Source organism: Geospiza fortis, unplaced genomic scaffold (genome assembly GCF_000277835.1).
Source record: "Geospiza fortis unplaced genomic scaffold, GeoFor_1.0 scaffold104, whole genome shotgun sequence".
Classification (NCBI taxonomy): Eukaryota; Metazoa; Chordata; class Aves; order Passeriformes; family Thraupidae; genus Geospiza; species Geospiza fortis.
Window position 1 is genome coordinate 6,565,691 of NW_005054325.1, and position 13,815 is coordinate 6,579,505.

A 13,815-nucleotide genomic window follows, 5' to 3' on the forward strand; every position below is an offset into this window, starting at 1 on the left:
AGGATTGATGACAGAGGCTTGTCAGGATGAGGGGTGCCTGAAGACAACAATGGTTGCACCACCAGCTGGGCTTGAACACATATGGCAAATCCACATGCCGGGAAAGTCCTATACATAGATGCCAAGTCTTGGCACGATTTCCCACCAGGGGTATTTTCTGTTACTGAAGCTTGAACCAGCAGGTCTGATGATGCTGCAGTACTCATCACATGTAAATACAACTCTCCTTTTTTTAATATTTATTTTTCTACCTTTTTTTTTTTTTTTTTTTTAAGAAAGGCAGTTCGGAAGATTTACATTGTACGTAACAGGGAAGTGAATAATACCAGCACTTATGGTTCCTCTTAGTTATGTTTTGAAGATGGCATAGTAGTCAGGTAGAATTGATCTGCTACGGTCTATGAAACCTAAAACCCAAGGGGGAAAAAGAAGAGAAACAGTAAGATAATATCCTCACATGTATACTGCACATAAAAAAAAGTAGGAGAACGAATTGCTACAGTGACACCACAGTTAGGCAGTTCAATTCCTGCAGCATTGACATCAGCCATGCTAGCAAGAGAACCCAAAACAGACAGACACTCACACTTCCTTGGCCCTTGCCAGACTCACAGTTCATAGGCACCAAAATCTACCAGAGACATTCATAGACTTGGGTCCATCCTATGGGATCCCTGAGTGGGCAATAGCAGATCAGCTCGCCTTTCTCTGGGCCATACAAGGTCTGACTCCACAAAAATTGTCTGGTTTAGATAAACCTTATGCTATTTTGCCAGAGAGATTTACATACAGTTTAACCATGATTATTCCGTAATGTTGGAGGCTAAAGAGACAAATGGAGCTAAAATGGCCACCCTTCCTGCAAGGTACCTTGTGTCAGAAGGCCTTGGTTTGTCAGATCTGCAAATACACATTTTTTAAGCTTTGATTTTTCACTCTATTATGAATTAATTAATGTGTCCCAATAGTAAAGTGACACTCACATTCTTTGCTCTTGCCACTGCTTAATGACATGAAGAACTCATTACCTTGCTAATGACTTTATAATGGTGATTTATCTAAATTTATTTAAGGGAGATACTCTCTTTTGTTTAAGCATGCTTCCTTCAAGTGCGTTTTCCCAAAGCCAAATTGTCGAACCAGTAAGTCCTGCTGTTCTTCAGGCAAAGCCTTATTCCAGGGTCTGTTATGTGAGCTGTGGCTCTCTGCCTGGCCCAGAATTACTGAGTCCAAGCTGCTCAGCGGTTTTCAGATACAAACTTTAAAGGGTCACTGCTTACTCCAGCACTGGAAGAGAAGGAAAATACTGTGCAGAAACCTGTGAAAGCCAAGCAGCCGGAGAGACTTCTGGAAAACTAAACCGATCTGTATGTTGTGGGATGCTAAAGGCTTCATTGAATTCAAAGAAGCTCTCAATGGAGCTTGACTACTTGTAGCAACACCCCCTTTAAAACAGCCTCATCCTTTCTACATTTGTCACCTTGCCCTGGAGGAGCCAAATGTCCCTCAATGGCTCAGTCACTGGGGTCAACAGATCTAGGTCAACTGTACATCCTAAGGCTTCTCCCAGACCTTGTGGCTCAGGAGCAGCTGGCTTGTCTCTAGCAGCACTCCGTCACTACAAACCCCAGTGCAACCAGCCTAGCACATGCTAGGATGGAGATCGTTTCTGCAAGGTAATATATGCATAATACATGTGGCGAATTTTAATATAATTATTAATTTATACACATAAAAATCTTCTAATACAAAATTAATTTTGCCTTAAGCTTTTCTGTATTTTTCCTAAAAGTACCGCCTGCATTTTTCATGAGCACTGAAGTGATGAACACATTAATACAAGGGCAGCTCCAGTTTCACACCAGATCTCACTGCCACATGTCTTCAGTATCCAATGCTTGTCTTTAAAGTCTAAAGTATTGATTTTCAAAGACCTGACTTCAGCCCTAGCCCATCAGAGAGGAAAGTGGCTGGTTTGGGCTCATGGATAATTCGTTCAGTCTCTACTTTTAAAACTCAAAAGAAGCCCAAGGTGTAAATAACAGTGCCTTTCTTACAGTGTGGGTCTTGCCATGCCCCCCTGCATCATGCCTGGCCAGGTGTGGAGGACAAGACTCAGAGATCTGTGGGTGGGATCTGCGTGGTGTGAACAGCTGCACACACAGCGGGGCTCACACACAGTGTGTGCTCATTCAGACTGCTATGTGCTCTACAAGGGTTCCCTGTCCTCCTTCTGACACCAACTCCTTTTTCAAATTTTTGATCTCAGAAGAACAGATATGCAGCATGATGATTAAAAAAAACCCAGGCTATACTTCATTAAATGGCACGTGCCTGCATAACTCCACATAATGGGGCAGCACGTTTGTCTCTGTGAGTTGCTTTTACAGCCTGTAATTCTGAATGTTGTCTAGACCTCATGGTGTGTTCAGTGCATGTTGGAGAAACAGCTGCTGGCTTTGATTTTCTTTTGAAAACAACAGTATTCATTTATAGTCTTAAAAAATTAATCTCTCAGCTTACCTTGTTAGATGCCTACTTAATTCATGAACTTCCATTTCAGAGCTTTTAAATTCATTAAGCTCTTTTCGAATGGCTGCCTGCAAAGGACAAAGAAACTCATAAAAGTATAAATGAGAGAGATCAAAATAAGGTCACTTTGTTCTCAAAACAGTATATTAAAAGTAAAGCAGAGAGATAACATTATCAGAGAGACAAAGACAAACATAAAGACTTCAAAATGTGAAAAGGAACAGAGATAAGCATGTTCTAAATCACACAAAGGGAAGAGAGAAATGCTTTGGTGGAATGGCTCAATTTGAAAACATATCACAGACAATGCAGGTACAGAACCCAATTCTGGCTTATTATGTGAACGTTTACATGTACAAAATCCAAATTAGCACAAGCATGAGAAAAAAAATGTGCACTGCAGTTTGTGAAACACTGTGATCTGTTCCAGACTGGATGGTGACAAGACCAGGCCCAGATCCTTGCAGATTTGTGTTTGAGATATCTTCTGCCTTTATTGGCCCTGAATTTTCTCAGGTGGTGTTACCTAAAGTGACTGATCTTACTTGGGAAGGAAAGAGGTTCCCTGCCCTCTACTCTGCCTTGGGCTGTGCCCCTCTGCCCTGCTCCTCTCTTCTGACCCAGCTGTGCTGTTTATTCAAGTGATTTGACAAATTAATCCAGCAGAAAACCTGCCATGGTGTGGTGGTATTCAGCCTCTGTGGCTTGTCTGTGAGGGCAAAGAAAACCAGGGGGCACTGGCAGGAAGAAAAATACTGAATACAAAAACAGAGGGGGTGACTTGGAGGGACTTAGTTGCATGGTAGAGATGGTGCTCAGCAGAAATGGCTCAAGTCCCAAACTCAGAGTCAAGACCTCTGACAGGTCTGTGATATTTGTTGTTCACGAGTGGTTTCACTGGGTGTATTTGGAGGGGATGGATAAGGTGTCTGCTGTGGCCAAATGCTCCCATGGGTCTGAGGTGTGTGCACTGCCTTTCTGTGTGATGCTGAAAACATTAGGATCAGAGGTGGAAAGGGGTGCTCCAGTAAGTGGTACTCGTGTCTGCCAGGAATTTTTCGCAGCGAAGGAAATCTAAATCAGTATGAGTAGCACAAGCCCAAAACAGGACTTTTGCAACAGTCACTGCTGCAGTCAGCAACTACCTTTGCTTTGGCAAACCCTAAGTGATGGATTTTGCAAGTGTTTTTGTACAGAAAAGGCCCTTCCTGCTCCTCCACAGCTTTGGTTCCTTATTTCCCTTAGAAGTGCCTGTCAGGTGCTGCCTCATCCTTCAGGACAGAGTGATGGCTCTACAGCAGCTCCTGGGCTGCCTTCAGCACAGCAATCTGCTACTGAAGTGACTGTGAAGGAGGCCACAGTGGTGGTTGACTCCCACAGGGACTGAGATCTATTTCCCCCTCCATCCCTCATCTGTTGGAGAGATGCAAAAATGCCCTTTTTCTTCCCCTAAGAGTCAGACCTGCTAAAGACAAACTCTGACTGAAGGCAGTTCCCTCCATCCAGTACACGGAGCAAGATTTACTGGCAAACAGAAAAACCCATTGCTAAAATCTGTTTTTGCAGAAATCTAGTCTGTGCTGACCTATGGAGACAGCTACTGAATCACAGCTCTGGAATAAAATAATCCTATCTAGGATGATGCAGCTTTGTTTCAATCTGTCTGGCTATTTTTTCCAATAGTGGACATAGTGTTGAGGAAAAGCAGGTCACCTGAATGACAGAAATCAGAATTCTGCCACAGGACCCAAAACCCCTAAATCTATCTGCTTCCTTATGCCATAAAAGGCATTAATATTAGAATGACAAACATCTCTTCTTCTGATGGTGCTTTGCTGAGAAAAGGTTAATTTGAAGGGCTTAACCCTTTTCTCTGACTACTGAACTTGCATATGCATTATAAAAAAAGAAAAAGTGACAAATACTCTGCCTTAATACTAAACTCTTTGCTAGGTTACATTTAATAGTGATATTTAATGCTTGTTCTTTTCAGAGACATAGGATGAGAGATCAAATCTCCATGCCCAGCTGAAGTTTCTCCATGCCTTTCATCCCAGACAGGCATCTCTCAAAGGCTGTAGAACCATCTGGGAGATTTATTCCCTCCCTCATCTAATAATTAAGAGAATAGAGCTAAGTCAGTTGACTAATATCTTGTCAAACACGGTGAGGTAAAATAAGAAAAGCTAATTTAACCCAGTATATTATGGTCTATGGACAGTCCTGAGGAAGTTTTTCTTTTTTAAACAGATCAGTTTATGCCAAAGCTAAACTGAAAAAATCCCTCTATCAAGGGGGAGAACAATGTCAAAAAACAGTACAAATCCTTTGGTTAAATTATACAATATAACAGGCTGTCCTTTGTGAATAAAGCCAAGAGCACCATAAATGAGTGGTGTGGCTGGAAACTCTGCTAAAGCTCTAAACATTGGACATCATGGTCTCCACTGCTGAATGAGTGAGTTCCATGGCAAAGAAGTAGTAAAGGCCTGAATTCAGGTATCTGAAAGTCTTTAAAACTAAAAGGGCATCATAGAGTGACTATAATATTCATGAGTGAATCACTGAGCCTCATAGTCCTTGTTTCTTGCAATGTCCATAAAATCTTTTAAATATTTTTCCTGATGTCCCATTAAGACCCCCAGAATGTGACTGATATAATTTGCCAGCAACTTAATCTCTCTGCCATCAATATCAACACCAGATACACTATTTAGTGGAAGTTCCACCAGTGTTCAGAGGGCAGTTCCATCAATACCAAAGTGTGCCTTTTTTTCATCTGCAGGTCGTGTGCGATTTCAGTTCAGTGCTTAAAATACGCTGTGGCAGAAATTCTGAGCAAATATCCCTGTTGTAAAACACTAGAGAGAAGTGACTCTGACTTTGGAGGGATGGAGGTACCTTTGCCAAATTGACCTGATGGCATTTTCATATCCAAGCCTGTCCTGTCCTGGCACAGCCATTCTGGCACACACTCCTGTCTCACTGCTCTGCTAAGTCTTGCCAGAGCTCTCAACTGGCAGCATAATGTGGTAAGACCAAAACCAACAAACAAATAACAGGGCTGTCATCAAGACCTTTCCTCAAGGGGCTTGGGATGTCTTCCCAACTGGTTTCCATGCATATAGAAACCTTCTTGCCAAAGATTCATGCTTCAAACAAACAAACAAACAAATAAACCGCGTGAATGGGAAAAAAACACAGGTGTGTTGGAAAGGGATGTCAGGTAGATGTTTACTCCTTGACAGCCATGGGACCTGTGGGACCCAAGGGATGCTGTTTGCCATGACATGCTCTGGCTGTTTAGGCCATGGCTCTCCCAGAGTTGCCCCCCTTACTTTGTCGGCGGCTGTGAGTCGTGTCCAGGGTTTGTCTGCCCTCCTGTCGTAGTCCTGCGCGTCTGCCACCTCCACGTAGTCACTGAAGCGGATGAGGATCTTCCTCTCACGTAGCTCTTCTACTGTGGGCCTTTGGCTCAGCTGCAGGTTTGAGGAAGGAGTGGAAAAAGACATCAGGACTTTGCTTTTTCCCTGCAGAGTGCTGCTTGGGGATTTATTTTACTGCAACTGCTGCACTAGTAATAAGAGGGTTTGGACATTCCCAGTGCTTTGTTTTTATCTGCCTTTCACAAAATTGCTACCTGGGAAATGCCCTCTTGTTATAAGACCTTCAATATCATCTCACCTTGCTGCCAGAGCAGCCCACTGTTCTTTGGGAAGCTGCTGTGGCTGGAGACCCCAATTCCCAGCTGAGGCTGATCACCCCTGGCAGAAATGAGATGTAAGGCAAGAAAGTCTCCTAGTGCACTGATGTCCCAGGAAGAGACAAAGATCACAACACTACTCTAAAGTGACCTGCACAGGCTGTGCACTTTCAGCCTTGTGCTGCTGTTCTCTGTACTTTTGTACCGCCTGGGAAGAGTCAGGCCAAGGCATGGAGTGGCTCCTGCCCTGAATTACATGCAAAAGGTGAAAACTGACTTTCTTTACCATTCTGATATTCTGCAGACCTGTCCTTACCTCCAGAAAAGGCAGGCAGAATTAGTGCTCATTGAACTTTTAACTGTGTCTATTGACAGCTGTGGTTTGTATCACATCATATTTGATTATTAAAATTTTATGTTGCATACCACAAGCCAAAGAAATGGCAGTGGTGGATTGTATCATGTCAGGAAAGCATCTTCATTGTTTCAAGCATTTTTTTCAAATTCCACAGCAGAATAGGCAGCCACAGTGAAAAACTCCTCTTAAATTAGTGTCCTGATAGCACACGTGTCACACAGCCGGTTACATGGGTAGGGACAGCAGCTGGCTTTCAGGGATCAATTCTCCTTGGATGCACAGCATGCTGGTGAATGTCAAAAGCAATTACACAATCGTTTCTGAAGGTGCTACATAAATGTGTGCATGTGGCTGTAGATGAGCTGAAAAGTTTCACTGTTAGAGTAGAACATTTGTAACCAGGACACATTGGGAAAAATAATATCCTGATAACAATTTCCTACAGTGCATCATGCTCTTCCCACTCACTAAAAATAGATGTGTTTGAAATACTTTACCCTTGTGAAGGGTGAAGGGTCTAAATATTTAATAAAATGCTTGAGATTCTATTTTGCAACATTATTTATGCCCCTGAACCCACCTTTCTTCCAAATTAAGTATCTCAGTTCCCTGCATTTCGTCTTCCAGGGAGAATTAAGATTTAAAACAGCCAGGTTACTAAGTGAAGGGTGAAAAATCCCTCCTTTCTTCAGCACTTGGGTGGAGCTCCACCACCCTATTGTGCATCTGGCTGTAAGCCTGTGTGCTTGTTCTTGGCATGGTTGGTTTTCTTCCTCTTCTCTGTTTAGAAAAGATTGTGATGGGAGGCAGCAGTGGGGCTGCTCTCCTTACACCAGCATCCCTGAGCATGCACACACAAATTGGGCTCAAACACCTCATGTGGAGAGTCTGCAGAGCTGCACTAATGTCCTGCCTGTGAGATGCTCAGGAGAACGGGAATGAGGATGGAAAAAAGATGCACTGACTCTTGTGCCGGTGCTCCTGCTGTGAAAGAGTCCTGAAATCCATGGCTGGTATCACATGTGCAGCCATAAATCTACATATATTTCCATATATAAATACATGCACACAAAATATATTCATTACATTAAACCAAGGTGCCAATCTGATCATGCTAAGTGTAACGAGAGAGACAACCACGCTAAGTCATTTTCTAAAAGCCATTAATTAAGGGCTACATTATTTGAATGGTTAACAACTTTCTCTGCCTTCTTCTCATAGCATTGCAGAGATTTCTTGTGACCTTCTAGGTGTGAGAGTCTTGCAGTATTTTTGGGCTGCCCAGAGCTCCCTTAACTCTTGAATAGCTGGGGAACCAGCTTTGCAGGACAGACTGTAAGCAGCCCCACTGTAGGTGTCAGTTCAATGTGTGTCCATGCTGAAGGCATGGACAGCTCATCTGAGATCTCACCTTGCAGTTTATTTTCATGACCTGTGAGCTTTGGTCTCTTGGGTCTAAACTGCTTAATGCTGCAGAGTTCTTATCAAGCAACACCTGAGAACAAGCTCTTCTAACAGGCAGAAAGAATAGGGCACATTCAAAAATTACAGGACAAGGACACGGCCAAGGGCACCAAGCTGGGAGAGGGGTTCTTACTGACCCTTTTTAATTTGCTTCTGTTAATGTCAAAGGGATGTACGTGCATGCCTGTGTCTGGACTTTTTCTGTGTGCAATGCCTGGGCATTTACATTTCTATTTACCTATTTGTGAAGATCTGGGAGCTGAGGGAGCAGGGTAATTCTATGGTGAGTGATTAATTATATGAGTGTGAACCAGGGAAAAATTCCCTTTCAAAATAAATGGATTTGTATTAATGCAAGAGCAGTAAATGAGGACAGGACCTCTCATGCCTTGTCACAGAAGGTCAAATTCTCTTCTGTATATTCTGGAGCGCTGTAGATACAAATGGGCATTTTCCAGGCTTTGATACTAAGGCAATTTGAATGGGAAGGTTTAACACACCCCCTTTGTCCATGGCATGTGAAATGAAGCAAACCCAAGCACTCCCACCAGGTAAAGTGGAGGGGGACTTACGTTGCCAGTCTGGTCTTGGGATTTAGTCAAATGCAAAATGCTGAGTTTGCCCCCACTTCAGTCACATGCTTATCTTAGCATGTCATCATTGCCTGCTCTGTTTCCTCATTAAAATGTTACAGTTGTTATTTAAAGAAGAAAACAAACTGAAAAATTACAAACCCTAACCAGCAGCACCCCTCCCCCTCCTTTGCTCCCCACCTTCTGCAGTAAAGACTTAGGGTCAGGATGTGATGAAAATGCCCTGAAGACCTTTCCTTCTGACTATAAATGCAGTTGATCCAAATTAGCCACTAACCTTTTCTTCCTCTCTGACCTTTCTGCTCCCTGCTGCCTTTCTCTCACCTCTCTCTGATGAGTCCCACCTCTCTCAAGAGTTCATTATTTTCAACAGCCTTTGCTGATGCAAGCCAGTGAAGGTCAGTTAAAGAAAAGCTTGAACATCTTCAAGTAGGGGAGACATTTCCCAGAGAGGCACCAGTGAACAGAGCATTTAAATTGAACTGGGGCAAGAATTTAACAGAAGCAAAGATTTCAGATTATGGCACAGAATTTAAGAAACAGCCACACCTCTTCAATTTGATAGTCAGTATTACAGCTCTGAGAGATTCCTTTTAGGAGCTAGACCTCTGAGAAAAATAAGCTATTGGCAGTGGGGGGATAGGAAACAGTAACCAGCTCTGGGGATTGGGAAGCATGGTGCCATTTAAGGGAAGAGAAGGTAGGAAAAAAAGAGTTCTATTCCACCTTGCAAGTGATTTGTAAGATGTTCTGTTAATCCAGGCTACGATTCTCTCTCTGTAATGGAAGTCCTCAGGGGACATTGAGGCTCATGTTAATTGCCTTGGTCCTCGGCCAAGTTTGTCATGGTTCAGAGAAGATACGCTCTTGGTAGTAATTCACGGGGGCCCAGACCTCCCTGTGGACGTGACCCATCTGCAACAATTCCAGAGGGCTTCTGCACATTAATACTCTTTGAATGGGCTGGAGGTCAAGACCAGTGCTCAGAGAAAAAACCTCCCTAATCCACATGTCCCTCCACTCAAATGGCGCAAGCCCGCGTGCCCAAAGGCACTCGCTGGGCCTGAGGGGCAGGGAGAGAGGACAGGAGGGCTGGGCATCCCAGGTGACAGGCAAACATGCTTCCACTCTCCTTCCTTGGGCAGGAGGGACACGAGCTGCTGAGAAACTTAGCCAACAGCATGTCCTTCACTTTGTTATTTGAATGGTAGCTATTCCTCAGCCCAGTTAATGTGGGACTAGATGAGTTGGAGAGGATGGAAAATGTTAAAGAGGGCAGCTCGCTACAGGTCACCTGATTTCTTTATAATTTTTTTTTTTTTTTTTAGAAATTGCCTGTCCAGATGATGAATTCAGCTGGATATTTATTGCTGACTTTAATAAGGCATCTAGACCTAGCAAGGTAATCTTACTTATTACAGCATGTCATGTTACAACTTATCATCATAACACTGTAACTAAATGTCAGTGCTGACAGAACTTTAAGAATAGCTTTTTTATGGATGGAGTGGGTTCTTCCCTTGGAACTGGAATGTTGCCACCAAAAAAACTGGGGACAGTAGCAGTTTCTGTAGTGCAAGGTCAAAAGTCTCATCAGTGGCTTCTACAGAACCCACTTCCCTTCTTATATCCCAACTGCACACGTTTCCAAAAGAGGCAACATGGCAGAGTTTCCTCATGTTGAATTTACCCTGCAGGCACGTGTGTGCTTGAAAATTCAGTGCAAACAGAAAGGGCTGCTGGGCAACACACTTGCTGTGCTCAATTAAACTTCTGCTTGATCTGGGGTTTAAAATCCTTTGGTACCAAGACTTCAGTACAAACTGACAGAAGGAGCTTGCCACTCTGCTGTAAACACAAGGACACATCTGGGACAGGCTCATGAAAGATACAGCTGGGGAATAACAACTATTTTTGCAGGATTCACTCAGTGGTTGGCATTTCTAGTTGTTATCTAAAACACTTGCACACTTTACCCACTTCTTTTCTCAAGTGATTTCTGAGCTTTTATGATGATATGTTTGGTAGGTGAGAACAAAATCTGTTGTTAGATCAGCCCTGCAGTTCTTTCATTAAAATTACACGTGTCGCTAGAACAGTTTACAACAGTTTAAAAAGGTGATTCAAATCAAACAATGTTAACTCTTGTTGCTATCAACCTCAGAAATGTGGGGGAGAAAAATCTTTACTAGAGAGGAAGACAAAAAGACTAAAAGGTATGTGACCAGGAACAGCCAAAAAAAAGACTAAAAGGTATGTGACCAGGAACAGGGGTATGAACATTGAAGAGCCAAATGCCAGGGCCTTGGACGGATGCTGCTTTCGCTGTTGTGCCTACATAAATGTGCAAACAAGACAGAGCCCAGAAAACTGCTGAGGTTTTAGGGATGTGAAGCAGTGGCAGCCTGGGTGCTTTAGCTGAGCTGTGGCCTCTGCCTGTGACAGATGACTACTGTGCTCTGCACCTTTCCTACAGGATAGTGAAGGGTGGGAAGGATGGGAACCGTGTGGCGATGGCGCCGGCTCAGTCAGCAAGCCCTCACTTCTTAGGCAGCACATTGGGTGTGGGGAGCTTTGCTCTGTATCCACTACAGCTGCTCCTCAAATGGCATCAAGCTCTGCACTGGATTCCTGCACGTGTTTACCATTCAATGTACAGGGAAATTGAAAGCCTGGCAAAATGGCATTTCCAGCCTTTGCGCAGAGCCTCAATCCCATGAAACATCTGCAATGCAGTTAGGATCTTTTCTTTCAGGCAGTGCTAAGAAGGAATGCAAAATCATCCCTGTCATCGTGGTGAGGAATAGAAGTGTTTTACAAACAATATTATGGCTCTCTAGCTCCTGCAGACAACAGCGGTATCCCCCCACTAGTCACCAAGAATTCTACTTATTTACATGAACTGAGAATAAGGCATGAGATTTTTAACCGTGGTAGAAAGCAATTCAGTTCTCAGAATGTAACCTTTCCACATATATTTAGAGACCTTTCCTTGTTAATATTTATACCATGAAAGCTGTGATCACATAGGTCAAAAAAATGAAGCCATCTAAAATTGCACAGAAAGGGAATGGTGCTGCTTCACAAGTATGTGAGGTTTTAGAGGGCTTTCTTTACCCTTGGAGATAGGAAATATGTCAGTGCTGAAAGAAAGTTAATCTGCAATAGCAGGATGGATTGTTCACTGTGTATGTTTGGGCATCTGTAGACATTTATGCCAGCTGCAAAACTGAATGGGTACATCTGAAATGACTGTTCAGTTTTAAGAGTAAATTACTTTTGAGTCAAGCGATGCTGTTTTGTTTGTCCTTCCTTGCCAATACAAGATTGTTTTCTGCACTATATACTTTTTCATAAATGCTTGTCTCTATTTAGTTTAAATGCCTCACTTGACAACCTCCCTTTCCAGCAAATGTTTAGCTTCCAGTTTTATGAGGGGTTTTTTTTGGTCGAATTTTCAAATCACCATTGCTTTAACTTTGCTCTCTGTAATGGCTACAGAAGCCATTACATTTACAAGAAGCACTGGTCCTTGTAAATGCTGATCTTTATCCTTCACTGTTCGAAACTCCTTCCGTTACGAAGACTCTCTTTTTTCCTGTTTGAAATGTTACCAGCAGTAGCCTGCAAAGTGGTTTCCTTTGCTCTCTGTGGACTTACACCCTACAACATTGTTGATTTCTTTTAAAGATTTTTTTGTAAGACTTGTTTCACACTCTACTTTTGGAAATGGTGCTGAAGAAAAGGAAAAAGGCAAACAACTGTGCAGTAGGGAGAAAGTTACAGTAGTATCACAATAGGATCAAAGTTGCTTCTCACCTTACGTGTTAATCTTCTCTTAATCTCTCGTTTTTCCTCCTGCTCCTCTTGCTCATTCCGGGCTGTAAAAGATTTACAAGGATCTCAGACTGTGGACTCATCAGGCATGCACCGTTTGCAACAAAATAAGCTTTTCCATCAGTAAGTGTATTAATGTTTCAGGACCTCTCTGATGCACAGTATGTCCCTCTGGGGCTGGTGAACGTCCTCGATCCGTAGTTACTGCGCTTCTTCACATGCCTCATCAAGCATCTACAGCTTCCTTCCTTTCCCTGTGTTGGCACCTCTTCATGTGTGTCACTTTCTAGAAGGGCTGGGCAGCAAGCCAGCTCTTCAAAAAAATGTTATCTCCCTGCCCACAGGCCTGGTGGCCTCAGGGGGCTCAGCTACGATAGGGTTGGATTCTGCAAGGTCATTGGTTGGAAAACAAACACATGCATTTTTTTCCATCTGCAGAATAATTTCTTTCAGCTACTTTTTGGAGATAATAGAAAAAAATAAACCTTCGGAATAGAGGTGCCAGGCAAATTGTGCAACTTCCCATGGCATGAGCAGAGTTAAGGAGAGTGTGTCTTTCCATTATGAACCTTCAAAGTATCACACTGGAGCATAAAAGTTCATCCTAGGTCATTTAACTTCCAGCAATAAGCCAAAAAATCACGTGCTACAAATTCTTACCAGGGCATGCCTCAACTCTTCTCCCTCAAGAGTTCGATCACATTTGAGTACACTAACTCTTCTTCAGCTTAGGAGCAGGCTGTCATGCATTGTCTTTGCATTGACCTTTACCAAAGTCACTAAAATCCCAGGCTTCCAGGTACTCAGTTTCTCGATCAGTTAGGATCTGTCTCCACTGCTTCACTGATGGCTGAAATGCTCTTCACTCCAATCATGCCAGCACATAACAGGTGAGAGCAAACACAACTCATCAGCTTTTCCAGTAAGTACTCTGTGCCCCTGCTGGGATCCAGTTTTTGCTCAGCTAGGACTAGCTCAGGCAGGAATAACTCTCCGCAGAGGACATTATGGACCTCAAAGGCCAGCTGAGGATAGGTGCTTTGATTTAAATTGTTAAACTTTGGACTGCACTAAACTCAAGGGGGCATCCCACGTTCCTCTCTGCTGATCCTGCAGATGGAGCAGGCACCCCTGCAGAGCAGCAGGAACAACCCACCAGTCGTAGCTTCTTCAGCTGTGAGAGCACAAGCCAGCACTCTCACTGGAAAACTGGGGCTTTCCCCACACAGAAATGAGGCCTAAGGTTTGGAGTACACAGAAACCTCTGAGCAGGCAAGGAGGGCTAGGCTGGAAACCAGGTGTCTCACTGCTCAGGAAAGACAGTGCTA

At 43.3% G+C, this 13,815-nt stretch overlaps 1 protein-coding gene across 2 annotated transcripts in view; it reads right to left on the reverse strand.

The window, feature by feature from the left end:
- Positions 1 to 273: 273 nt before the first annotated feature.
- Positions 274 to 13,815, reverse strand: part of PHACTR1 (phosphatase and actin regulator 1) — a 138,658-nt gene continuing 125,116 nt past the window's right edge. For both annotated transcript variants that reach the window (XM_014307001.2, XM_031057003.1), the window contains 4 exons: positions 12,470 to 12,531; positions 5,871 to 6,011; positions 2,524 to 2,600; positions 274 to 407 (listed from right to left, as the gene is read on the reverse strand). In XM_014307001.2, the coding sequence (XP_014162476.1) occupies positions 392 to 407; positions 2,524 to 2,600; positions 5,871 to 6,011; positions 12,470 to 12,531 (296 nt within the window). In that variant the 3' untranslated portion in view covers positions 274 to 391. The remainder of the gene's footprint in view (positions 408 to 2,523; positions 2,601 to 5,870; positions 6,012 to 12,469; positions 12,532 to 13,815) is intronic.